Source organism: Thalassophryne amazonica, chromosome 8 (assembly GCF_902500255.1).
Source record: "Thalassophryne amazonica chromosome 8, fThaAma1.1, whole genome shotgun sequence".
NCBI classification, from domain to species: domain Eukaryota; kingdom Metazoa; phylum Chordata; class Actinopteri; order Batrachoidiformes; family Batrachoididae; genus Thalassophryne; species Thalassophryne amazonica.
Genome location: NC_047110.1, coordinates 90875708 through 90903349, shown reverse-complemented (window position 1 = coordinate 90903349; position 27642 = coordinate 90875708). Strand labels below are relative to the sequence as shown.

General features: G+C 39.8%; 1 protein-coding gene across 2 annotated transcripts in view; it reads left to right on the top strand.

The window, feature by feature from the left end:
* si:ch211-212o1.2 (uncharacterized protein LOC492735 homolog) overlaps positions 1–27642 on the top strand; it is a 177123-nt gene that overhangs the window by 92616 nt on the left and 56865 nt on the right. For both annotated transcript variants that reach the window (XM_034176971.1, XM_034176970.1), the window contains exons 2-3: positions 18971–19090; positions 23139–23230. In XM_034176971.1, the coding sequence (XP_034032862.1) occupies positions 18971–19090; positions 23139–23230 (212 nt within the window). The remainder of the gene's footprint in view (positions 1–18970; positions 19091–23138; positions 23231–27642) is intronic.

Genomic DNA, 27642 nt, shown 5'->3' with positions numbered 1-27642 from the left:
TGCAGTGAATGAAAGAATGAAGTCAAATCATGTCTTTATTATAGCATATATTTTTATCTTATTCAGGAGAAGAAAATAAGGAGTAATAATGGTTGTGTTTTTTAATGCTTTCAAAATAGGTATCGGATCGGTATCGGCAAGACTACTCATTTAAAAGATTGGATCGGAAGCCAAAAAATCTGGATCGGGACATCCAGTCACAATACCTGCAAATGCACAGAGGGTGATCTACAACTATTCCTTGATTTGCACTTTTTTGTGATCTACAAAAGCAAATTTCTGATTTGCAATGTTTACAAATAAATGTGTATTTGTAAATGTATAATTTTTTTGTTTGGAAAAACAAAAGGCATTTGCAAAACTAAAAATTCTGTTTGTGAAGTGTGATTCACCATTTGTGGATTACAGATCATACGCATTCATCGCTTTGCACAGTTATGTAATTTTGAGACATTCTGAGCACAAAACCTGCACACAGATCCACAAATATGTACCTCGCAATTGTTCTATGCATTGATGTGGCTACGCAACATGTTGGATGTGCGCAGAGGGGCCGGAGATTTCTACATCACTATGTGGCTTTTCGAGGGCCCGGTGAACAAGCAGGACAATTGCCATCTTGGATTTGCGTCAAGAAAAAGCTTTTGCACTTGTTCTGCTGAGAAGAAGCAGAAGATCAGTTAAACCAGAGACTGTGGCTGCATGAGATCCTCAGGTCGAAGGAACAGCTCGGGGAATTTATACTTGTGAAGGAGCGCCGGTTTCACACTTCCAGGTCTATTTTCACCTGAGCAGTGAGCAGTTTGACCAGCTGCTGGGGAGAGTCGGGCCTCGCGTTTCCTGGATCCAGAAAATTTCAGAGCTGCAATCACTCTAGCGGAGCGTCTGGCAATGTGTCTGAGGTGAGTAATTTCTATGAAATTTTACTGTATACTATATTGTTTACTGTATTTCATTAGTATATTGGAAAACACTTATTTGCATTTCTGTTTGGTCTAATGTTAACAGAAGCTACCTTGAGCCAAATTACACCCCAGATATTTTCTGTTTGTCGTTAATTCTGGGACTTATTTGTTTGCACAGTTGTGTTTAGACTTGTAAATATTTAATAGGCTGTGACCTATTTGAAAACGGCACATCCATTGGCTTGATTGGAGATTTTACTATAGTAATTGTTTCGTTGTTTTTAAATCAAAACGGGTCAAAATGGGCCGCTTTTTTTACAAGAGCGACGTTAAAGTAAACTAGATTATGGTAAATAATTTTCTGTATACTAAACACTAACCAAATATTAAAAATATATGTCTCAAAATACTGGTGGAAAAAGCTTAGACAAAAGTCTTGTTGCAACAATACTAACATTCTTGTGGCTAGTTTCATTCAAATGGAGTAAATCACGATTTATACAACATGCGTGAAATGTGACATTGGAAAGTTGCAAATTGTGTGTGTGAGAGACTAAAATTTTGGGGTCCGTTTGTGATATTTTGGTGAGTTGGTTAGGTCAGTATATTAAGTGACATTACATTACGGTATTAACATTTTAAAATGCATTGATATTTTATTTAACTGTTTCGTGTTTCTTTATACAGTAGTGTTCAGAATAATAGTAGTGGTATGTGACTAAAAAGATTAATCCAGGTTTCGAGTATATTTCTGATTGTTACATGGGAAACAAGGTACCAGTAGATTCAGTAGATTCTCACAAATCCAACAAGACCAAGCATTCATGATATGCACACTCTTATGCCGCGTTCACACCGGCCGCGACGCGAGTGACTGCAGCCACATGTTGCCATGTAATTCCTATATAATGACACGTTTTGGTGCCAAACCATGCAGCGCGACGCGATGGACGCAAGTGAAGTGATTTTGAGCATTTTGCGCGTTTGTAGAGCGATATTGCATCGTGTCACGTCGTGTCGCCCTCCTCCCCAAGTTGAAAAATCTGAACTTTTTCGTCTCTTTGCACCGCGATGACCTATCAGGGACTGAATATGTAGTGACGTGGAGATGTCTGGAGTTTGACTGAAGATGTGAACATGTCCTGTCTCTGGTAGCAGCCTGTGAGCAGGACGTATGTCTCTTTTGTCCTTTATTTCACAATTATGAGAGTTTTTGCAGCGAGCAGCAGCCCCACAGTAGGGGGAGCGGAGTTTCTTTTTATTTTACGTGCGCGCGTGAGGGTCCATGGAGATTATTTTACTTATTAACTACACAGATGTATAATGGTGACTGGTTTCTAAAGACAATTATGACAGAGTTTTTTGGGAAAGAGCGATGAGCAGCCTCACAGCAAGCCGCGGAGTTTCTTTCTTTCTTTTTTTATTTAATGTACGTGCGCGCGTGAGCGAATTGTCTGTGTGGAGAATATTTTATTAATTAACTACACAGATGTATAATAAAACAAATGGTGACTGGTTTCTAAACACAATTATGAAAGTTTTTTGGGGGGGAAGAGCGAGCTGCAGCAAGCAGCGGAGTTTTTAAAAAACATTTTTTTTATTGTTTACACGTGCGCGCGTGAACGGGACAGTTGGTCCTCAAACTGGGTCCCGCAGAGGTGGAAGGACCACTGAAAGCAGCCGTCATCCAGACGCAGCTCCTGCAGCAAATAATGATACTCTCTGTATTGGGAGCTTTTCACAACAACTCGCTCCATGTGATCAAGGTCCGTCATGATGACTTGAGCGGAATGGAAGCTCCTATTTGATGACGCACCGGGGCGAATTTTCGCGCGAAAGTCCACCCAAGCAGAGCGACACACCGGGCGAAGGAGGTGCGTCCGTCGCCACGCGACCCCCGCGAATTTGTAGCGTCTGATCGCGCCCGGTGTGAATGCAGCATTAAGGCTATGAAATTGGGCTATTAGTAAAAAAAAAAGTAGAAAAGGGGGTGTTCACAATAATAGTAGTGTGGCATTCAGTCAGTGAGTTCATCAGTTTTGTGGAACACACAGGTGTGAATCAGGTGTCCCCTATTTAACGATGAAGCCAGCACTTGTTGAACATGCTTTTCTCTTTGAAAGCCTGAGGAAAATGGGACGTTCAAGACATTGTTCAGAAGAACAGCATAGTTTGATTAAAAAGTTGATTGGAGAGGGGAAAACCTATACGCAGGTGCAAAAAATTATAGGCTGTTCATCTACAATGATCTCCAATGCTTTAAAATGGACAAAAAACCAGAGACGCGTGGAATAAAATGGAAAACAGCCATCAAAATGGATGGAAGAATAACCAGAATGGCAAAGGCTCACCCATTGATCAGCTCAAGGATGATCAAAGACAGTCTGGAGTTACCTGTAAGTGCTGTGACAGTTAGAAGATGCCTGTGTGAAGCTAATTTATTTGCAAGAATCCCCCGCAAAGTCCCTCTGCTAAATAAAAGACTTGCAGAAGAGGTTACAATTTGCCAAAGAACACATCAACTGGCCTAAAGAGAAATAGAGGAATATTTTGTGGACTGATGAGAGTAAAATTGTTCTTTTTGGGTCCAAGGTCCGCAGACAGTTTGTGAGATGACCCCCAAACTCTGAATTCAAGTCACAGTTCACAGTGAAGACAGTGAAACATGGTGGTGCAAGCATCATGATATGGGCATGTTTCTCCTACTATGGTGTTGGGCCTATATATCGCAAACCAGGGATATGTCAAAATACTTGAAATGGGTGTTTCAACAAGACAATGACCCCAAGCACACTACTAAATGAGCAAAATCTTGGTTCCAAACCAACAAAATTAATGCCTCGCAGATGTGAAGAAATCATGAAAAACTGCGGTTATACAACTAAATACTCGTTTAGTGATTCACAGGATTGCTACAAAAGCAGTTTGAACATAATAGTTTTGAGTTTGTAGCGTCAACAGCTGATGCTACTATTATTGTGAACACCCCCTTTTTTACTTTTTTTTTTTACTAATAGCCCAATTTCATAGAGTTAAGAGTGTGCATATCATGAATGCTTGGTCTTGTTGGATTTGTGCGAATCTACTGGTACCTTGTTTCCCATGTAACAATAAGAAATATACTCAAAACCTGGATTAATCTTTTGAGTCACATAGCACTACTATTATTCTGAACACTACTGTATTTTAAGAAATATATTTCTTCACTTGTCCCACATCAGTAATGTTTCAACATTTGCTGTGCAGAGAACCTTCTAAATACTTCTAAAACATCCAGCGATGGAGCTGAACACCAAATCCTGAAGTCCAGATAAAAGAAGAGAACATCTCTGCTCTTCAAAATGTGACGAAAATTGGAGAAATGGTGCCCACCCATCACCACTCTTGGCTTCATAGTGGAGTAGAGCAGAGAACGATATTCTTTGACCAAAACCGATCAAATCTAGGCTTGCATGTCAGATGTACCTTCTGGCAATTTGTAGCTAAACTCTTAGGTTTTATTTTTAAGAAAATCTTCCTTTATACCACTTCATCATGAAGCTGTATAACGATAGTGACACAAAATGCAAAGCTTGTACTGTGTGCAATTTCTCCAGTAACAGCCACATAAGCGTATAACTTCTTCTGGGTGTCTTGGTGGCTTTCCTCACTTTTCCCCTTCTTGCACATTCACACAGTTTTAGAGGACTGTGTACTCCATGCAGATTAACCAGAGCGTGCCATACTGTTTATATTTTTTTGTAATTGATGTAAATCAAGTCCAAGACATATTCTACTACAAAAGACTCCAAACTGTCATTGATGTTAAAAGGAGCAATAAAATGTGTTAATAACAGGGGTATGTAAACTTTTGATCAGTACATTTGAGTATGTTGTGTTGTCATTATGATTTTAAGAGTAAACACAGTTGTTTGACAATAAATGGCTTCACCCAACCACTAACCATGAGTTAAAAAAAGTTTTTGTGTCATTCATATTCTCTGAAAAATGCCCCTCCCCCTCAAAAAAAATGCCAGGGTATGTAAACCTTTGAGCACAACTGTATCTGCCATAGTCAGATGAAACGTAAATGTACCTTTGGCTTCCTCCAGCCAAGGGTCCTCAACACAAGGCACCTGCATGCTGGATCATGCACAGAGAAATGTGCCACATGGCCAAAATGTTGCAGCTGACGCTCCCTCAAGTTGCAGAAAAAAACAGGATAAGAAGAAATAAGAGAGAGCTGTACAAATAGCTATACTAAAAGAAGCTATACAGTGAATAAGTTAAATTCTCTAAAATACTTGCTAAGTTTTCTTGATCATTCTAATGAGTGCAGGAGTAAATTGCTCCTGGCTGCGTTTTCTTTTCTCAGTGTAGTTTCCCCAGTACTTGCCAGACCTGCATCTTATAAGCCTGCCTGTTCGGAGACTACCCGTTTCATCCCATTTTTGCACTTTTTGAGATTGTGGGCAATCGTGGTATACAGCACTCTGTGGAATACCCATGTACCATGATGTAGTGATGGCAAAATGAGGCCTCATGAAGAATCCCAACCCCTCAGCTCACTAGATGGCAGTGTTTATTCAAAAAAGGATTTCAAGAAAATTGAAACACATTGATCATCACAGAAACTCCACAGTGCCCCACAATTTGTACATTTAAAAATGTACTCACTTCTTTAACTGCTGCAAACCCAAGAAAAACCATCACTGGGGCAGAAGTAAAAGCAGTCATGCTGAGCATTGTGGTGGACCAAATCAAAGGGCGTGTGGCATGCAGGCTCCAAATTGCACAGCCCTGATCTAAACACAGTAAGTTACTGTGGTTAACTTGGTGTACATGTGATCTAAATATATAAGGCAGTTACAGTGGTCCGAACTAATTTCCTTCAGTGTTGTGGCAAGAATTAATGCATGTACAATTACCATATTGTTTGTGGGATTTTGTAAGGTTTTTCTGCCAATGCCTGTTGGAGTCATAATAAAAATAGTCTCACTGTTAACAAACCGACTTCTGGCATGTGGCTGTATTCACGTCTACGGTACCACAGTCCAGTATACGTATAAGGGGTCACCAGATCATTCAAAATGCTGCTGCTAGAAGTCTGACTAGGAGAGGAACATTTGATCATATTACCTGATTTTGCCCTCCCTTTACATGCTTCTGTCCACGCAAACGTTTTGTTACTAACATACAAAATCCTTTGTCGGCTTACACCTCCCTGTCTGGCTGATCTAATTAAACCATCTATACTGGCCTATGCACTGCAGTTTCAGGATGCAGGACTATTTTGTGCTCCAAAGGTTAAAAAGAAGTCAGAAGGCCACAGAGCTTTTTCTTACTGTATGTGTGTTCTGTGGAACAGTCTACCTGCTGAGATGAAACAGTCTGTTTCTATATAGTCATTCAAATCCAAACTAAAGACCCATTTATTCTCTCTTTTGTATGACTAAATAGTGGTGTACTGAACTGCTTTTCCCTCCATCTTAAATTATGTTACTAATAATTGGAGCTTGACCCTATCTCATCATATTTAAATTCTGGGATTGTTAAAGAAGCAAAGAGCTAGCTGTAGATTATTAAAACAAAAAACTACTCAAGTGATATGTTTCAAATTGGATTCATATAATATTTGCCACAAGGAGAGATGCAATGCGTTTTCATTTGATATGATGAATTTTTGGAGTTATTTATTTTACACAAGACATTCAGCCACAATACCACACATCTCTGCTACTTTACCTGCTTTCAGCTGTTTCACTACCTTCACAATCTTGAGATTCGCTAACATTACAGCTGAACACAAACTTATCCACATGAACCCTGGCGCCAGAGATTTCAAAAATCCTGGTAGGAGTGTTACCATATACAACTGTTCAACGTAACTGTCCCAGTGGGACAGTACAGCAAAGTCATCTGTCTGGATGTGCCATACTTTGCCATGACTGCACTAAGACAACATCAAGGTTTGAAGGAACACAGTGCTGTAATTCCTCTGAAAGTAGGCAGAGGATCACTAGACCACAGACTGTATGGTATGTGCTCACAGATTTCTCTTAGAAATGCCACCTTCCTTCAGTGGCATCATTTGACGTGCTGTGACTCTTTCACCTTTTAAAATAAGTTCATTTTCTTGTTGTGGCACAAAGTGCTGGAATCCTCTGGTTCAAGCTGAGAAACGCACAAAACACAGAGGTTACTTATTTTAAAAGGCTACATTTCTTCAGCCACAACAAGGAATTAAAGTATTTTCAGATGTCATTTTCCAAAATCGGGACAAGTTTTGGATAAGTGGATACGTTTTCCTCAGGCTGTGATGATGTATCCAACTGAAACCAATAGGTAAGATTAAGACTTTATTCAGAATGGATTTAATATTTGTAACAGTCTAAACTGTTCACATGACTACACCTAAGTTGTTCCGCCAATCAATGGACATCATCAGTGGATGTATTTCAACATGAGTAACATACAAGAAACGTGTGTCAACAATCACATAACTTACCTACAACCTATGGCCCGTGTATGTGGGAGGTATGAGACATACGCTGGCATGCGTCGAAATTTTTTCAATGTACTCGCTGTACTACGACATATACTAGCATGCTTCAATGTGCTCTTAACTTACACAAAGCCAACCCAAAACTTTTTGGACATATGCCAGTGTATTCCGCATATTTTTTATACTTAAGCCTATGCTGGTTAAATCATTAAGTTGTGACAGGCCTGTTACTGAATGTGTCAGCTACTGTATAATGGCGTGTTGGCAGCCTTTTTGATATGTGGGAATTTGCTGGCTAAATTGCCATGGTGTGACAACTGCATAATGTATTTTACGTAGCCAGCGTAGTCGCCAAATTTTTTTTTACAAGTGGGCATATGCTGGCTAAATCATTAAGGTGTGACAGGCCCGTAAGCCAATTTTACTAAAATTTTGCAATCCACCCCCTTCCCAAATTGGTCAGTTTTTGAAGAAATCTGGATACTAGGGAATGCAGAAATTTGTCTAGATAATTTTGTTTCTCACAATGAAATATCAGTGGAATTACATCCTGTAACGAGTGTTTTTCATACTCACTGTTCAGTCAGTAAATATAGAAAAATCTGAGTTTTACAAAGTCTCATTCTTTAGAGAGATTCTGGCCGCACATGAATTCTGTAGCTTCACAAGTTTGATCAGAAGTATTTTTAAAAGGTGAGGGGTCACATTTGATGATTTGGAAAATATCCATAATCCTGTATTTTAAATCTCCCATGACCACTTCAGTCCATACCTTATGAGAGGCTGATAGCATATTCATAGCCACACAGGTCTATAAGCGTGCACGGTCACACACCCTCCAGGTCTTGTGTGCTTTATTTAAAAGTGTCATGAATATCTTATATGCTGCTAATGCTGTGTAATATATTAGGATCAGAACACATTAAAGTTTTAAAAGCACATTAGACTCTGGAAGGAACTGATAAGAAGTGAGGAAGTGAGAGACAAAGGTCTAAAACTGATGTAGATTATTTCTTGATATTTGACAGTTTAGATTGAAAACTTCAGATTTTACAATGTGCTGTCCCATATTAAATGAGCTATAGATCTGCAATTTGTGCACATTGAATAATTCAGTATCTTGCTCTGCTCTTCAGTTTGACATGTGATTGAGTTTGATCCTCTCTCCTAATTTTGCTGAGCTGTGAGTTTAGCATTTGACTAGTTTGAGTTGGTCCCTCTGTCTCGTCTGTCCTTCATGCTGCTGACCTGTGAATTTGGCCTCGTCCCAGCAGATGTCTCCATCCTACCACACACTGAGAGTTTTTGTGTGTGTGTGTGTGTGTGCGTGTGTGTGTGCGCTCGCGCGCGCATGCATGCACACACAGGCGATGTGCTGCATCAGTGTCTCACAAATGAGGGGTCATGACCCTGCAGCCTGGAGTACATTTGTCTTCATCTGACTGATTATATATTAACACCCTGGTTGGACGGACACACACACACACACACACACACACACACACACACACACACACACACACACACACACACACAGAGAGAGAGTCCTCATGCCTAAATGGTCCTTTGACCCTCGGTCAAAAGTGATTTGTTCTCCCTGTGGTCGCAGGGACCTCACCCATTTCATTAATAACACACTTCTGAGCTGGGCAACTTTAGGTCTTACTGCATTTCCTCTCTCACGCCCTCCTTTCACTTACTTTTCTCTGTTCATATTTCCTAACCCTCAAAAGCCAAAAATTACTTACATTTTTGTTGGCCGTGATGCCATTGGATTTGTATTGGTTATACAAACCTAAGCACCAAGTATGATTCACACAGTATTATGCTGCGTTCACACCGGGCGCGACACAAGCGACTGCAGCCACAGGTTGCCATGTGATTCCTATGTAATGACCCGTTTTGGCGCCAAATCGCGCAGCGCGACGCGATGGACGCAAGTGAAGCCACGCGAGTGAAGCGATTTTGAGCGTTTTGCACATTTGTAGCACGATATTGCGTCGCGTCACGTCGTGTTGCCCTCCTCCCCAAGTTGAAAAATCTGAACTTTTTCGTCTCTTCGCGCCGCGATGACCAATCAGGGACTGAATATGTAGTGATGTGGAGATGTCTGGAGTTTGACTGAAGATGTGAACATTTCCTGTCTCTGGTAGCAGCCTGTGAGCAGGACTTATGTCTCTTTTGTCCTTTCTTTCACAATTATGAGAGAGTTTTTGGAGCGAGCAGCAGCACCACAGCAGCGGGAGTGGAGTTTTTTTATTTTTATTTTACGTGCGCGCGCGAGGGAATTGTCCATGGAGATTATTTTACTTATTAACTACACAGATGTATAGTAAAGCAAATGGTGACTGGTTTCTAAAGACAATTATGACAGTTTTTTTTTTGGGAAAGAGCGAGGAGCAGCCTCACAGCAAGCCGCGGAGTTTCTTTATTTTTTTTATATTTTTATGTGCGTGCGCGAGCAAATCGTCTGTGTGGAGAATATTTTATTAACTACACAGATGTATAATAAAACAAATGGTGACTGGTTTCTAAACACCATTATGACAGAGTTTTTTGGGGGAAGAGCGAGCTGCAGCAAGCAGCAGAGTTTTTTTTTTTGTTTTTTTTTTCCATGTGCGTGCGTGAACGGGACAGTTGGTCCTCAAACTGGGTCCCGCAGAGGTGGAAGGACCACTGAAAGCGGCCATCATCCAGACGCAGCAAATAATGATACTCTCTGTATTGGGAGCTTTTCACAACAACTCGCTCCATGTGATCAAGGTCCGTCATGATGACTTGATGCCGAGCGGAATGGAAGCTCCTCCTATTTGATGACGCACCGGGGCAAATTTTCGCAGCTAAAGTCCAGCCAAGCAGAGCGACACACCCGGCAAAGGAGGCGCGTCCATCGCCACGCGACCCCCGCGAATTTGTAGCGTCTGATTGCGCCCGGTGTGAACGCGGCATTACAGTGTTTCTATGCTGATAATGCTCTGCTCTTAGTATTTTGCCTTCTTTGTTTGTAGGTCTCATCCCACCTCTGACATTTCAGTGATAATGAAGGAATGTCCTTTTAAAATATAAACAAAAATGAGCTCTCCTTGCCCTGGGTAGGTCTTCCCCGCAACCATAAATCAAATTCCACATTAAAGGGCACATCTCACTTCAGTCAACACTATTATTTAAAAAAAATTGATAGCAGATTATATATCATTTCATACAACTTTTTTAACTTTTGTGGGCCCTGATATATCTTGCAAAAGTAAACTAAGCCAGAGTGCATCAGAAAAATGCACCACAATTTCACAGCCATTTTTATCCAGAATCGTTATGTAACACCTGGAACCTGTACTGCCTGAAACTTACTCCACCTGTATCCGGTTACAGTCCACTTCATGACTTACACCAGTGCACACAGTCAATCTGGGTCGCTTATGTCTGGAAATGTAACATGGCTTTAATTTGGCTTTCAAGTCAAATTCTTGTATTTTGCGGTCAACATATGTCATCTGCCTCTTCGGAACCCGCAGTGTATTCAGGAACAGACAAAAATAAAGTGCATCTCCATAAGCTTGAAAAATTACATACCCTGAAAACTGCATCACTTATTTTACTCCGCCTGTGTTGGCACACAGAGCCATGTAGAATTATTGTTCAGCTGGGTGGCGCTGTCATTTGTCCACAAAAAGCTGGTCCACGTCACAGTTCTCCTGTTAAAAAAGTTGGTTTCATTTGCTGTTTACTGCAAAATACTCAAGATGTTTTACAGTACCTTTTTTGAGAGAGTTGTAACATTTTGCATAATTTGCTTGTTTGGCAAGTGTGACAGAAGCTCAAAAAACTGCACTTTGGAAAATGGCAACCACTGCCAGTCTTTGTCTTATGTAATTTGTTAACCAACTTTTAACCAAGGTGCTGTGTGTGTGTGTGTGTGTGTGTGTGTGTGTGTGTGTGTGTGTGTGTGTGTGTGTGGTCATGCCAACAGATAAGTGTGCCTCACATGTACACTCACTGAGAGAATTTCACAAAGGAGAAATAAAGGGTCTATTCTAGTCTATTTGTCACTCGCCATCACGTTCTCTCTGACTCTTCGTAATCACTGATTACCCATTTGTTTCAGTGTATGGGTCTGAGAGGGCAGTGCCTCACACAAAGTCACCGAAGTCCACATTTGTCAGAGATTCATATTTGAGTGTCTATCAGTGGCAGATGAAATCAAGCTCAATTCCCCATGTTTATGACTTAATTTCTTAGAGCATATGGGACCAAAAATAAAACATAATACATTAGTATTTTTTATTTACTTTACTTTTTATTACTTTATTTATTTTGAATTGTCAGCTCATTTGACATTTCATTTACCAGAGATATGCACTTTTAAGTCCTGAATGCGTTTTGTCACCATATCTCTAAAAAGTCTGTAATTTTTATCGTAGGTACACTTCAACTGTGAGAGACAGAATCTGAAAAAAAAAAAAAAAAATCCAGAAAATCACATTGTATGATTTATAATTAATTTGCATTTTGGCTTTTGAATTAATTTGCATTTGAGAGCCTACACAGAAACATTGCATGAAATAAGTATTTCACCCCTGACCAATCAGCAAAAATTCTGGCTCTCACAGACCTGTTAATTTTTCTTTAAGAAGCCCTCTTATTCTGCACTCTTTACCTATATTAATTGCACCTGTTTGAACTTGTTACCTGTATAAAAGACACCTGTTCACACACTCAATCAATCACACTCCAACCTGTCCACCATAGCCAAGACCAAAGAGCTGTCTAAGGACACCAGGGACAAAACTGTAGACCTGCACAAGGCTGGGATGGACTACAGGACAACAGGCAAGAAGCTTGGTAGAAGACAGCAACTGTTATGATTATTTATTAGAAAGTGGAAGAAACACAATCTCCCTCGGTCTGAGATTCCTTGCAAGATCTCACTTTGTGGGGTAAGGATGATTCTGAGAAAGCTCAGAACTACACAGGAGGACCTGGTCAATGACCTGAAGAGAGCTGGGACCACAGTCCCAAAGATTACATTAGTAACACATGATGCTGTCATGGCAGAGCAGCAAGGTCCCCCTGCTCAAGCCAGCACATGTCCAGGCCCATTTAAAGTTCACCAATGACCATTTGGATCAGTGGTCTCCAAACTATTCCAGAAAGGGCCGAGAGGGTGCAGGTTTTCTTTGCAGCCACTGACTCCAGCAGGTGATTTCACTAATGAACTCATCTCACCTGCTCCAAGTGATGTTAAACAGTGAAATCACCTGCTGAAGTCAGTGGCTGCAAAGAAAACCTGTACCCTCTCAGTCCTTTCTGGAATAGTTTGGAGACCACTGATTCAGATGATCCAGAGGAGGCATGGGAGAAGGTCATGTGGTCAGGTGAGACCAAAATAGAGCTTTTTGGAATCAGCTCCACTTACCATGTTTAGAGGATGAGAACAACCCCAAGAAAACCATCCCAACCATGAAGCATGGGGGTGGAAAATGCATACTCTGGGGGTGCTCTTCTGCAAAGGGGACAGGACGACTGCACCGTATTGAAGGGAGGAGGGATGGGCTCATGTATTACGAGATTTTAGCAAACAACCTCCTTCCCTCAGTAAGAACATTGAAGATGGGTCATGGCTGGGTCTTCCAGCATGACAATGACCCCAAACACACAGCCAGGGCAACTAAGGATTGGCTCCGTAAGAAGCATTTCAAGATCCTGGAGTGGCCTGGCCAGCCTCCAGACCTGAACTCAATAGAAAATCTTTGGAGGGAGCTGAAACTCCAAACCTGAAAGATTTGGAGAAGATCTGTATGGAGGAGTGGACCAAAATCCCTGTTGCAGTGTGTGAAAACTTGGTCAAGAACTACAGGAAACGTCTGAACTCTGTAATGGCAGACAAATGTTTCTGTACCAATTGTTAAGCTCTGTTTTTCTACGGGGTCAAATACTTATTTTATGCAATAAAATGCAAATTAATTATTTAAAAATCATACAATATGTTTTTCTGGATTTTTTTTTTTTTTTTTTTTTTTTTTTTTAGATTTTGTCTCTCACAGTTGAAGTGTACCTACGATAAAAATTACAGACCTCTCCATTCTTTGTACGTGGGAAAACCTGCAAAACTGACAGGTGATCAAATACTTATTTTCCCCACTGTAGGGTGAGAAGTTCGGTCATCTGTGGGGAGCTCAGAGTAGAGTTGCTGCTCCTTCGCGTTGAAAGGAGCCAGCTGAGGTGGTTCGGGCATCTGGTAAGGATGCCTCCTGGGAGGTGTTCCAGACATGTCCATCTGGGAGGAGATCCTGGGGAAGACCCAGGAGTAGGTGGAGAGATTATATCTCCACACTGGCCTGGGAACGCCTCGGGATCCCCCCAGTCAGAGGTGGTCAATGTCTTGTCTTGCTGAAATAAGCAGGGATGTCCCTGAAAAAGATGTTGCTTGGATGGCAGCATGTATTGCTCCAAAACCTGGATGTACCTTTCACAGATGTTTAAGTTGCCCATGTCATGGGCACTAACACACCCAAATACCATCACAGATGCTGGCTTTTGAACTTTGCGCTGGTAACAATTTGGATGGTCTTTATCCTCTTGTCCGGAGGACACAACGTCCATGATTTTCAAAAACAATGTGGGGACTCATCAGACCACAGCACACTTTTCCACTTTGCATCTGTCAATTTCAAATGAGCTCGGGCCCAGAGAAGGCGTTGGCGTTTCTGGATGTTGTTGATGTATGGCTTTTACTTTACATGGTAGAGTTTTAACTTGCACTTGTAGATGTAATGATGAACTGTGTTAACTGACAGTGGTTTTCTGAAGTGTTCCTGAGCCCACGTGGTAAGATCCTTTACACAATGATGTTGGTTTTTAATGCAGTGCCGCCTGAGGGATCGAAGATCACGGGCATTCATTGTTGGCTTTCGGCCTTGCCGCTTACATGTAGAAAGTTCTCCGGATTCTCTGAATATTCTGATTATATAAAGGACTGTAGATGATGGAATCCCTAAATTCCTTGCAATGAACGTTGAGAAACATTGTTCGTAAACTGTTGGACTATTTTTTGCATGCAATTGTTCACAAAGTGGTGATCCTCGCCCCACCTTTGCTTTTGAATGGCTGAGCCTTTTGGGGATGCTCCTTTTATACCCAATCATGCCAATCACCTCTTTCCAATTAGGTGTTGTAGCGGAAAGCTGTGATCAAACAACCATCATCTTAAGCTTGCATTATGCAGAGGCCATAGAGTTTCTTAAAAGAAAGATAAACTCCATACAGCAAGGCCTGGTATATCTCCAGGTGTCAAAGAGGAGACGCTCCAAGCCAGGCCCAGCTTGGATCTGTGTCAAACCACCACCACCATTCATCAGGATTTAAGACTCCCCAAAGTCCATTCCTCACGGAGCTGTGAACCCTTATCAGTACCCCAAACCAGATGCAACTCACCTCCCCTCTCACATAAAAAAAACCCTCCACAGACAGCCACTTTCTTCACCAAAAGTCCTAAAAAGAGGTTTTTCACACTAGACTCAAAAGAAAACTCACTGAAGGATTGCTGTCAGTCCGCTGATTATTGCAAAGTTTTTGGTTGAAATCGAATCAGCGTTACGCTTTTCACATTTCTGCTAGATAAATACAAAATCCAGCTATGGGACAAGAGTGACCCCTGTTGGACGATTTGGGAAGGGCAGGTGACTGCCTCCTGCAGACTTAAAAGTGTAACCACGTTTAAAAGAAAATTTCATTGTATTGTTGTAACAAAAAAAGGAGAAAAGAAAATCACATGTGACTCTTTTCACTTCATGCATGATACCTTATGCATACCTTACTGAATTTTCACGAAAGTATTATATTTGATGTGTTATACTCTGTTCGTTGGAGAACGTTTACTTATATGTGTGTGTGGTATATAATTCCAGGTAAACCAGTTACAAGATTTATTCTACAGGACTTGTTTGGGTTTTGAAGCGGGACTTTTGGAGCCACGCTGATTTATATATATAAAACTAGATGAAGGAAAGTCCAGAAACTACATTACCCAGAATTTTTGGGGGTGGAGCTTGTTAAACCTTTAAAAGAGCTCGCTCCCGGGAATTTGCTCTCTTTTCTCTCGCTTTTTTCCTCTCTTCACTTTCCTGCATCTTGCCGTGCGCGTCTTGAGTCTAAAGACGCGCCCTCGCCGTCAAGAAAATTTATGACTCTTTGTTAAAAGCCACGTGCTACTTAAACTCCTTTTTGTTTTGCACAATTACTTTTTCGACAGATAACTTTTGCCAAGTTAAACGCCCTGGCGCATTTAACTTCCTTTTTCCGAATTTTCAAATTAAAACCTTTTTTCTTCTTCAAACTCCAAATTCCTTTCACAAACATTTTTCTTCTAAAGTCAGCTATTTTTGCATTGAGTTTTGATTTGACCAAGCTTCCAAAAAATGACGACGAAAGACAAATTTTTGATTTTTGATAGAGAATAAAGATGCTCAAACCTTTATTCTGATGAGCCAGACTCCAGAGTGCTGCAGAGAAAACATCCAGGTCAGCTGAGACGTTCAACAGCAACTTGAACTGCCGCCGCAAAATCATAGCACAATAACAGAAATCATCCCCGCCACTGATGAAACTGAGTAGGTCGGACCGGCAGAGCCTCTTTGTCAAGGTCCCTAACGAAGCTGTGTGGCGGACGGAGCATCGACTGAACTAGACGGCGTTCAGCATCGGACCTTACTTAGACCCACTGCACTGTGCAAAGTAAGACCGGGCTATGTTGTCAGATAAACAGAGTGGCTTTATTTAACTCTATTCAAAATCATTAATCTTCTTTCAAGTTAATAAATACCAAAGTAAATTAGGACAAATCTTACTCCTAAAGCTCCCGCTACGAAACCAAATTATCTGAACGTCATGTAATCATTGCTCATTGAATATCGTCATCATTAAATTGCTCACTGTGATATGTCCTGTTATTTATCTCCTGCCAGAGTTAAATAAATATCTTAAACGTGTGAAGTTGTCTGTGACTTTTGTATGGTTTTACAGAGGGTGTCGGATCTGACCTGCAGAACTTACCCCTTAGAAATTGAGACTGATTTTAATATTTCCTATCGACTGACCCTAAAATCAATGATATTATAACCTTGTTATAGATCATTAAGGCAGCGATAGGTGGTCCCCCCTATTCGAGGTAAAATTATCCACAAGTGATAATTTTCAATATTCCAAACACCTTATTATATTCATCCTGTGGCTTTCTTCCTACAGTGTTCTTTGAGCATTCATCAACTTTCCCAGTCTTTTGTTGCCCTGTCCCAACTTTTTTGAAATGTGTTGCAGGCATCCATTTCAAAATGAGCAAATATTTGCACAAAAACAATAAAGTTTATCAGTTTGAACATCAGATATCGTGTTTGTGGTGTATTCAATTTAATGTAGGTTGAAGAGGATTTGCAAATCATTGTATTCTGTTTTTATTTACATTTTACACAACGTCCCAACTTCACTGGAATTGGGGTTGGACATAGGTATTCACAGCCTTTGCTCAGTACTTTGTTGATACACCTTTGGCAGTAATTACAGCCTCAATGTGATGCCACAAGTGTGGTGCACCTATCTTGGGGGCAGTTTTGCTCGTTCCTCTTTGCAGCACATCTCAGCTCCATCAGGTTGGATGGGGAGCACTGATGCACAGCCATTTTCAGATCTCTCCAGAGATGTTCAATCGGATTCAGGTCTGGGTTCTGGCTGGGCCACTTAAGGGCATTCACAGAGTTATCCTGAAGCCACTCCTTTGATATCTTGGCTGTGTGCTTAGGGTCATTGTCCTGCTGAAAGATGAACTGTCACTCCAATCTGAAGTCAAGAGCGCTCTAGAGCAGGTTTTTATCCAGGATGTTTCTGTACATTGCTGCATTCGTCATTCCCTCAGATCTGATGTCTCCCAGTTCTGTCGCTGAAAAACATCCCCACAGCATGATGCTGCCACCACCATGCTTCCCTCTAGGGATTGTGCCTGGTTTCTTCCAAACATGACGCTTGACATTCAAGCCAAAGTTGTCTCATCAGACCAGAGAATTTTGTTTCTCATGGTCTGAGAGCCCTTCGGGCACCTTTTGGCAAACTCCAGGTGGGCTGTCACGTGACTTTTACTAAGGAGTGGTTTCTGTCTGGCCACTCTACCATACAGGTCTGATTTGTGGATTGCTACAGAGATGATTGTCATTTTGGGAGGGTCTCCTCTCTCCACAGTGGAATGCTGGAGCTCTCACAGCGACCATCGAGTTCTTGGTCACCTCCCTGACAAAGGCCTTCTCGCCCCAATCGCTCAGTTTAGATGGGCGGCCAGCTCTAGGAAGAGTCCTGGTGAATTTGAAATTCTTCCGTTTATGAATGATAAAGGCCATTGTGCTCATTGGGACCTTCAATGCAGCAGAAATGCTTCTGTACCATCCCTACATTTGTACATTGAGACAATCCTGTCTCTGAGGTCTACAGACCTTGACTTCATGCTTGGTTTGTGCTGTCAGCTTATATGTAGACAGGTGTGTGCCTTTTCACATCATGTCCAGTCAACTCAGTTTAACACAGGTGAACTTCAGTTAAGCTGTAGAAACATCTCACGGATGATCAGTGGAAACAGGATGCACCTGAGCTCAATTCTGAGCTTCAAGGCAAAAGCTGGGCATACTTATGTACGTGTGATTTCTTAGTTTTTTGTTTGTTTGTTTTTTAACAAATTTGCAAAAATCTAAAAAAAAAAAAAAAAAAACTACACCCAAAACAAACAAACAAACCCAAAACATTTTTCACATTGTCATTTTGTGGCATTGTGCGTATAATTTTGAGGTAAAAAAAAAAAAAGAAGAATTTCATCCATTTTGGACTAAGGCTGTGGCTATAACATGGAAAATGTGAAACACTGTTGAATTCTTTCCAGATGCATTGTGTGCAACTCACGGTGTATTCAATGAATCATTCCATTGCAAACAATGAGTTATATAAAATTTTCTCTTTTGCGACTTTTCTGTGATATCAAAGGATGGTCTCTGTGTTGTTCCTTCTAGTGTGTTGTTGTGTTGTCTTGTTAGAATGCCAGAATTAGAATGCTGTTAGAATGTTAGAATGCTGACTTTGGCCTGCTTAGCATTTCTTCATGTAAAATGACAAACAGTGATTCGTGACTTTTTTCCTTACCACTGGCACCAGCATGCTTGGCCATGGGGTGGGAAAGGTCTAGTCCTAACTCGTGTATAATGTTTCCAGGTGATTTATGATTCATCATTAAATGAGTTTGAATTGAAGTGACTGTGATCCTTAAATGGTAAAATAATCAGTTTGAATTGAAGTGACTGTGATCCTTAAATGGTAAAATAATCAGTCCAGGTTTGCCAGATGAGTAAAGTTATTTTGCTGACTTAATAAAAACAAAAAAATTGTTCGTCATTTTTTTCTTCTGTCTTGCTCCTAGCTTGTATTTGTACTTGTCCCTGTGGACAGAAGAATCTACCAAAAGTTGAAAATGTTTTGGGGGCAAGGCTCAGACCTACCCTTACATTCAAAACCAGGAAATTTATCTTTGTGTGTGTGTGTCTTTGTGCTCCCACAGGTAAACGGCTCCAGGAGTGGGTTTGTGTGATTCTGTGCTTCTTCCTTTTCATCATCAACTTCTTCTTCCTTCTCTTCCACTTCTCTACTGTTCACATCTACAAGATCATCCTTGGCATTGGTGAGTTGGCAGTCTTAACAGCAAAAAATGTGCACATAAATTACCAAGCTAAAGGCCTAATTATCACATCACCAAGCAGAGCAGCCAATGGACATGCTGCTCACCACCCAATGGTGTGACATCATCAAACTTTATGGCAGTGAACAGAAAGGAATGCAAAACACTAAAATGCTGACAATCTATTGTTGCTGCTGCCAGTGGTGTAAGTGGCACATCTCAAAGCAGGTCCTGATAGTATCTGATGTATCAGTGAAATATTACTGTAATAGTCATGAATGTTTTCCGGAAATTCCTGGAAATCTGGATCTTTACTTACATGGTGAGTGTTTCCGGGGTATTTTTGATAGCATACATTAGAATCCATTAATGCCCTGTGCCCAAACAGTTGGTGGCGATAATGCAGCGTGTTGGTTTGCAAATCGACAATGAACACGAAAGAAGAAGAAGGTTATTTTTTGTTTTCCTGGTGCATTTTGGATTTAGTCTGTGGTCTGTATTTGTAGAATTCTTTCGTAACATCTCTCATGACACGTCACAGTGGATATTAAGTCTCATGTTTTCATATCCTGACTGAGACTAAAGGATAATGTTATATGGTTTTTTTTATTGTGGCCAAGGCTGCCCTCTTTCTCCAATGCTGTTTATTTTAGCCTTGGAGCCATTGGCTATGTCTGTACGTAATAATATGGTAATAATATAGGCCTGTCAGGCATTCAAATAGGTGAAATTGATCATAAAATATCTCTTTACGCCAATAATGTAATTCTATTCTTAACCAACCTGTCCACAAGTCTACCAAATTTAATAAAACACATAAAACTTTTTGGAAGCTTCTCGGGCTTAATTAATGATACAAAATCTTCCATCTTATTTTTAAATGATGAAGAACAACTTAATCCGGTGGTACAAACTCCATTTTTGAATGCAAGAGAAGGGTTTACTTATCTAGGTGTCAAAATTGCTCCCAATATCGGAAATGTAGTTAAACTGAACTATGATCCATTAATATTGGAGGTGCAGCAATTACTAGACAGATGGATGACAATGCCAGTATCAATAATTGGGCATATAAACATTATTAAAATGACAATCTTGCCAAAGTTTTTGTATCTTTTTCAGTCAATACCTCTTTTACTAACAGAATCGTTCTTCAAATATATTAATAGAATACTTCTAAACTTTATGAGGTCTGCGAGAAAAATAACGTAGCTTTTTATTTTTTTCAAAAACTATATGGATTTGAATCACGTGCGATTACATCAGCCAACCTTGAACCCTCGTGTGCATGCGTGAGTTTTTTCACGCCTGTCGGTTACGTCATTCGCCTGTGGGCAGGCTTTGAGTGAGGAGTGGTCCACCCCTCCCGTCGGAATCCCTTTGTCTAACAACTTGCTGAGAGACTGGTGCTTTGCTTTATCAAAATTTTTTTCAGAACCTGTCAGGCAGATGGAAGTGGACACCATTTGAGAAATTCAGCTGGTTTTCGGTGAAAATTTTAACGGCTGATGAGAGATTATGGAGTGTTACTGTCGCTTTAAGGACTTTCCACGGAGCGGTACGTCGCGCCGTGCTCTGAGGCGCCATCATCAGCCTGTTTTGAGCTGAAAACCTCCAAATTTAAGCCTCTGTTGACCCAGGACGTCGTGAGAGAACAGAGAACTTTCAGAAGAGCTCGGGATCAGCAATTTATCCGGACATTCCACTGTTAAAGGAGATTTCGTAATGAAAGACGTGCGGAAGGATTGGTGTGTTGTCAGGCAGCCGGCGCGGCGCGCCGACACAGGAAAAACACCTCCGTGTTGATAACCATTTGTAAAAAAACAGGCGGCTTTTGATGGCTTTCAGTAGAGTGAGTATCTGAGAAATTGTTTAACAGCTGGACATGTTCCAACTTGTCCTTAAGGCTTCCAACGGAGGTGTTTTTCCTGTGGCAGTTGAAACATTTTATGTCATCAAAGCTCAAAAGTGGCATTTCCTGTGAACCTCGTTTATCTAGTATAGAGAATATTGTCTCTTCAAATCAAAATGGAAAAAAGCTAATCTCCATGTTTTATAGGACTCTAATGCTACATGATAAAGAAACAAGTAAAGATAGGTTGTATGCATGGATCACTGATACTCAAGAGAATATTGACATTTCTGATTGGGAGAAAGTTTGTCTTAAAGCTCAAAAACAAACTGTTAATACTAGATTGCGTTTATTGCAATATGAGAACATATATTACTCCTGTAAAATTACATCAATGGTCCCCTGACACTCCTGACCTCTGTAATAAGTGTACAAATGATAAAGGTACTTTGTTTCACTGTTATGGGACTGTTGGAAAATTGAGGACTTTTGGGAATCTGTGATTCAGACCCTTTCGTCCATAGTCGGTGTGAAGATTCCCCTTCATGCCACACTTTGCATTTTAGGTTTATACCCCAAAGACTTGGTTATTAATAAAGAACAAGCCACACTGGTTGATTGTGGACTTCTGCAGGCCAGAAGAACAATTGCTTTATTTTGGAAAAGTGTGGATGCTCCTTCATTAAAAGTCTGGATTACAGAAATGGCATTTTGTTTTGCATTGGAAAGACTGACCTATATTTTAAGAGGAAAGGTTGAGGACTTTGAGGTCATTTGGAGACCTTTGACTGAGTTTTTGAAAAACAAGTAACTTCTATTGTGACTTAACAATTGTTATTATTATTATTATTACTTTTTTTCTCTCTCTCTGTCATCTGTAAGCGTCTGTGTGGTCAATGTTCTGTTTTGTGTATTTTTGTTATTTTAAAATGAAAAAATCAATAAACTTATTGTTTAAAAAAAAAAAAGGATAATGTTACGTGGTGCTGTTTGTCTACACTGGAGCCAATGAGAGATGCTAGTCCATATTTTACCGTGAACTCTGTGTCATGTTGAAACAACAAAGGAAATGGATGAAATGTTCTGCTGCAGGGAGACGGTTTAAAGTTCATCATAAATAAATTCAAATGTGGCTGGTTCAACCAAAAGGACCAAAATGCCAACCAGAATTTTTTTAAATCATCATTTATATGAAAACATTAACACACCTGGTAAGTCTTTGATTTTATTATGTTTTTGTCAGAACTTGTCAGTTGATGTTAGTTATTTCACACAAATCAAACTGTCTTTGGGATGAATTTACTTCAAACTGTCTCCATGCAAATGTGATATGTTATCCTACTCAATCTGCACTTTGTGGTTTCTTCTGTTACATGGGTGTGAAATATTCATGGGAATTAAAATATGATAAATATTTAACATGCTTGTAGAAGTCAGACATTGATGTGAAAAATGTGCATTGTTTTGCACAACGCACAAGTTGCGAGTATCCCAGAAATGCTGACGTCAGCACTGGGTGGAAAATTGGGTAATTCCGTTTCCCATAAATAGAAGTGAATAAGAAACTAATTGAAACCCAAATCAGTGTTCCTGAGAACTGAAAGTTATGTTTGTGACTTAATCAACAGTAGATGCATATTTACTTATATCAAATTGTATTTTTTTTTAAGACACTATCAGTTGTTATAAAAGCACAGTCCAATGTGAATGTGTTTTTATCAAATAGTAACAGCACCATATTCTAATCCATGTGCAGACTGTGGATTATAGTTTTGTCATCCTGCCAATATATAAGTTGTGTGAAAAGACTCTTATCTGGGATGGAAAAATTGACCCAACAATAAATTGAATTTTTTGGAGATTTTTTTTTTTTGGTGGGTAAACAGACCTAACAATGCACCAGAATGCATCTAAGATTTCAAATTTGTCCTGTGGAGGACCCCCAGACCGCCCGACAGGGGCTTCAAGCCTGCAGCCCTTTCCAAAAACTTTCAGGTTTTGTCCATGGCCCACTTTCATTACTGTGTAAATATCAGTTTTTAAATCTCTTTTTTAATTAAGAAAAATGTAATTGTTTTCCTAAATATGTCCATACAGTGTTAAATAATGTTTTTCAAGTCTACATGAGCGTTGCAATATTGTTTTTAATGTTTGTTTACACACTAAATAACATTTCGTCCCCCTCTGTTTGACTTTCAGTCCTTGGAATCTTGACTGCAGACTTTGCTTCAGGAATGGTGCACTGGGGAGCAGATACCTGGGGATCTGTGGACATCCCAATTATTGGCAGGGTAAACTCATGCATATACATTTGTCAGATCCGGCACACAGATAAGCAACAACAAAGAAAATAACAAAACATAAAAGGAACAATGTACAGAGAACCAGTGTGGCATATATATATATATATATATACACACACACACACACACAGGGTTGGGAGGGTTACTTTAAAAATGTATTCCGATACAGTTACTAGTTACCTATTGAAAGTCAGTAACGTAATCCAAGTACCATAATATTAAAGTAATGTAATTTGATTACTTTCAATTACTTCTGGATTACTCCAATATCAAATATGCTAATACAGACAAAAGAAACTAAATATAAATAGTCCTGACCACATAGTACAGTTTATTAGGCATTCTTTTACATGGCATGTTCTGTTTTACTTCACATTATGAATTAAGAGCACCCACAGTATTGTTTTAAACACACCCAGGGTTCACCTGCTAAATTTTCAACAAATGAAGGATAATGAAAACTCAAGCGGTATGAGGATGAATTTGTAATTAAAAGTGGCTTGCAGAACAATATACAAAACAAAAAAAAGTCTACTACTTGTTCAGTAAACATAAAATTATCTTACTTTAGTCTTTCACATGGCATTCGCACCATGTTTAACATAGTCCACTTATTGAACTTTCAAAATAAGAACAGCATAATGAAAACCATTAAGTAAATACTGTCGGTAAGGAGGCGTGGTCGCCATTTTAATTCCGGGCAAGTTAGTGATTTGCGCACGTAGAAGTTCAAGAAACAGGTGGAATATGCCGGAAAGCTGCGCATGTTGGCAAAGCCACAAACGGAGGAACAAGGGAGACAATATTTCCTTCCATAAGTCCGTAAGTGGTTTTGGTTCTTCTTGTCACTTTGTCCATGATGTTTGGATGATAAACAGCTGTATATCTCCTGCCGTATCTGTGTCGCCCGATGACACGGACCATTAACTCTTTATTATGTCTAGTTGATATTTTCCACTACTAGACCAATGTCTAGTTAAAATACTTGTTGTTAGTGATTAAAATTGTTCGTCAAGACTGGGGATTTATTTTTTAATTTGCACCTTAAAATAATGAGATTATGACCCGCGCTGTGCCGCTCATAGTCGCACCACACATAGAGATGTGTACCCACACCACTGACTTCATGAATGAAACTCGGTCAATAAAGGATAATTGTGTAAAAATATAACATATATAAATGTATTGTAATGGTTTTAGGAGCTGCGCTGCGTTGAACAGAGCAGCAGCTCAACAGGACGCCTCAGCTCAGCAGCTTGAACAGCGCAGATCCGTGTAACTTTCAACACTATTTGAGAATGTGTGTGTGTCAGAGTAAGTTTAATACTTTCCTGACATAATTTAATGTCATTTAATTTTACTGGCTCAATATCCAGGTCAAAATGGCATTTTAACACGTATTTTGCAACCATTTTTCTGAGTGTGTTCAGTCGCGGATCTCCATTGAAAATGCATTAACATCCGGGTACTTCATCAATATTTTGCCCGGTTGGGAGACGTCATGTCGCTGTCCATGAAGGGACGTTTTCGTTTCAAAGAAAAAAAAAATATTATATACAGATAATATCATAAAATGCATTAAAATTGTAATCCTGCGAACTAATCCCCATTTTTACTAAATATACCTGTAATCTGAATACGTATTTTTTTCTGTAACTGTAGCGGAATAGTTACCTTTTTTTGTATCCTTATTACGTAACGCCATTACATGTATCCCATTACTCCCCAAGCCTGTGTGTGTGTGTGTGTATATATATATATATATATATATATATATATATATATATATATATATATATATGCATATGCATGACAACTATAAAGAAAAAGAAAGTGGATGAACATTTTAACTTAATCAATCACTGAAATTTCAAAACACAACCAAACAAGTAAGAGTGAACAATGACAAATATGGTAAACCTAATCCTTCAGACTATAACAGCTAAATATGTTCTTTTTGTAAAGCCTTTTAAAACCAACCAATATACCAGGTATTTTAATATTATCAGGACAGTTATTCCAAACACCCCTGACGGAAACACAGTGACTTTTAACAGTAGTACGGCTCTTCAATGTCTCAAATAATAATGTTCCTCTCAAACTGTAGGTGGATTCCCTCATTTTAAACAGATCCTGGACATGTAGAGGCAAAAGCTTATTTTTGACTTTATACATACCGTATTTTCCGGACTATAAGTCGCACTTTTTTACATGTTTTGGCCGGGGGTGCGACCTATACTCCGGTGCGACTTATAAATGAAAAATATACCGGTAGGATCTCAATTAATTTACTGTAACAAAACAATTTTACGTGACAGAGTCGATCTATGTTTTAAAATGGCCACCGGAAAAGGAAATGCAATGCATCATGGGCACTGTAGTATGACGGCCATCCTATAGTTCACGCTGGTCGCGATAACCAATCAGAGAACAGAACTTTGGATGCGTATTCCTCACCTCACCCACAGCGTGTGAAGCTGACGAACACGGTGCTTGCTGTTATTCCGGCATGGCGAACAGAACAGCTTCAACCCTTGGATATCAATGTGAGCAGAGTGTTTAAGTTGACGCTGACAGCTGCGTGGGAGCATTGGGTGAGCGACGGCGGAGGATTAGCGTGTGCACTTGGAAGGAGCTGGCGTCGATAATTGTGAAAAGCGTTTGAAGCAGACGAACATGGTGTTTATTCCGGGACGGCTAACAAGACAGCTTCAACCCTTGGATATCAGTGTGAGCAGAGTTGACGCTGAGAGCTGCATGGGAGCACTGAGCGACGGCGGAGGATTAGCGTCTGCACTTGGAAGGAGCTGGATCGACACCGCTGGGTGGTCATGAGCTGCGCAGGTAGGCACTGCATGGTTCGGCTCGCAATGTGGTCCGCAAAATACAAACATATCCGTAGGTAAAATGCAGCTCACGAGAGGGCACTCGAGGCTTGTGTGACTGTTCCTGCGACTTCTGACTACCATAGAAAAATAAAATTTTAACGTTACTGATAACATAACAAGACAACGGAGAAGGCCCGAAAAAATGCCACCAAAAAGAAAATCATACTCTGCAGATTACAAGTTGCGACTGGTGAAATATGCATCCGAAAACGGTAGCCGTCACAATATTATCATCTGAACTTTTCATGTTAACATACCTGTATGTCCATGGGACTTATAGTCCAGTGGACCTTATTTATGGTTTATTTTTCTTTATAATGGATAAAGTGGCTGGTGCGACTTATACTCCGGTGCGACTTATAGTCCGGAAAATACGGTAATCTGTATTGTAATATAATCAACCAAGTCCCACAATTTTAAAATTTCCAGACAAACAAATAACGGATTTGTTGGGTCTCTATGGTTTATTACTGATAAATCTTATAGGTTTCTTTTGCAACAGAAAAACTGGTTTAGTATTAGTTCTATATGTATTTCCCCAAACCTCGACATGATATGTCATATATGGAACAAGTAATAATGCATAATATAAAGTGGTTAATGCATGTTGGGAGAGGAAGTCCTGGGCTTTATGCAGAATTGCAATGGCCTTTGACATTTTAGATTTAATATAGTTAATGTGTTTGTCAGCTTATCTTGTCAGTATAAACACCAAGAAATTTTGTATCTATTTCAGTTTCAATATCATGTAATAATAGATTGTTGCTTAAGTTCCTGGACTTATTCCAAAATATGATACACTTAGTTTTACCAAAATGGAGCGATAATTTATTTAAATCGAACCATTGTTTAAATTTATGTAATTCGTTCTACATCTTGTCCAGGAGCTGTCCCAAATGATCCCACGACAACACAGTTGTATCATCTGCAAATAAAATACAACTTACATACTTGAATACCAAACATATATCATTAACATACAAAAGAAACTACAGTGGCCCAAGGACTGAACCCTGGGGCACCCCACAAGTAATGTTCAAGAACTCAGAATTTGTCAATTTGGACACACTAATACCTATTGTCTAAGTAGCTTGCTATTGAGTCATGTGCCAATCCCCTGATACCATACTTCTGTAATTTGTCCAGTAGCAAGGTATGATCTATAGTATTAAATGCTTTCTGTAAATCAAAATAAAACCCCTACAGTATATTACTTATAAATTCTTGTTGGAAATTTGTTCAACGAAATCCATTACAGTCAATGAAGTAGTGCGAAGAGGATTTGCAAATCATTGTATTCTGTTTTTTTTTTACATTTTCTGCAATGTCCCAACTTCATCGGAATTGGGGTTGTACAAATACCTTTTCCAAAATTTTAGAAAATTGTGGTAAGAGGGAGGTTGGCCTATAATTTGAAAAAACATGCTTGTCACTTACAAATTGTCAATATATAAGAAAAATAGCAAAACTTAGATTTTGGTGGGCTTAATGGATACACTTACCCTAGATGAG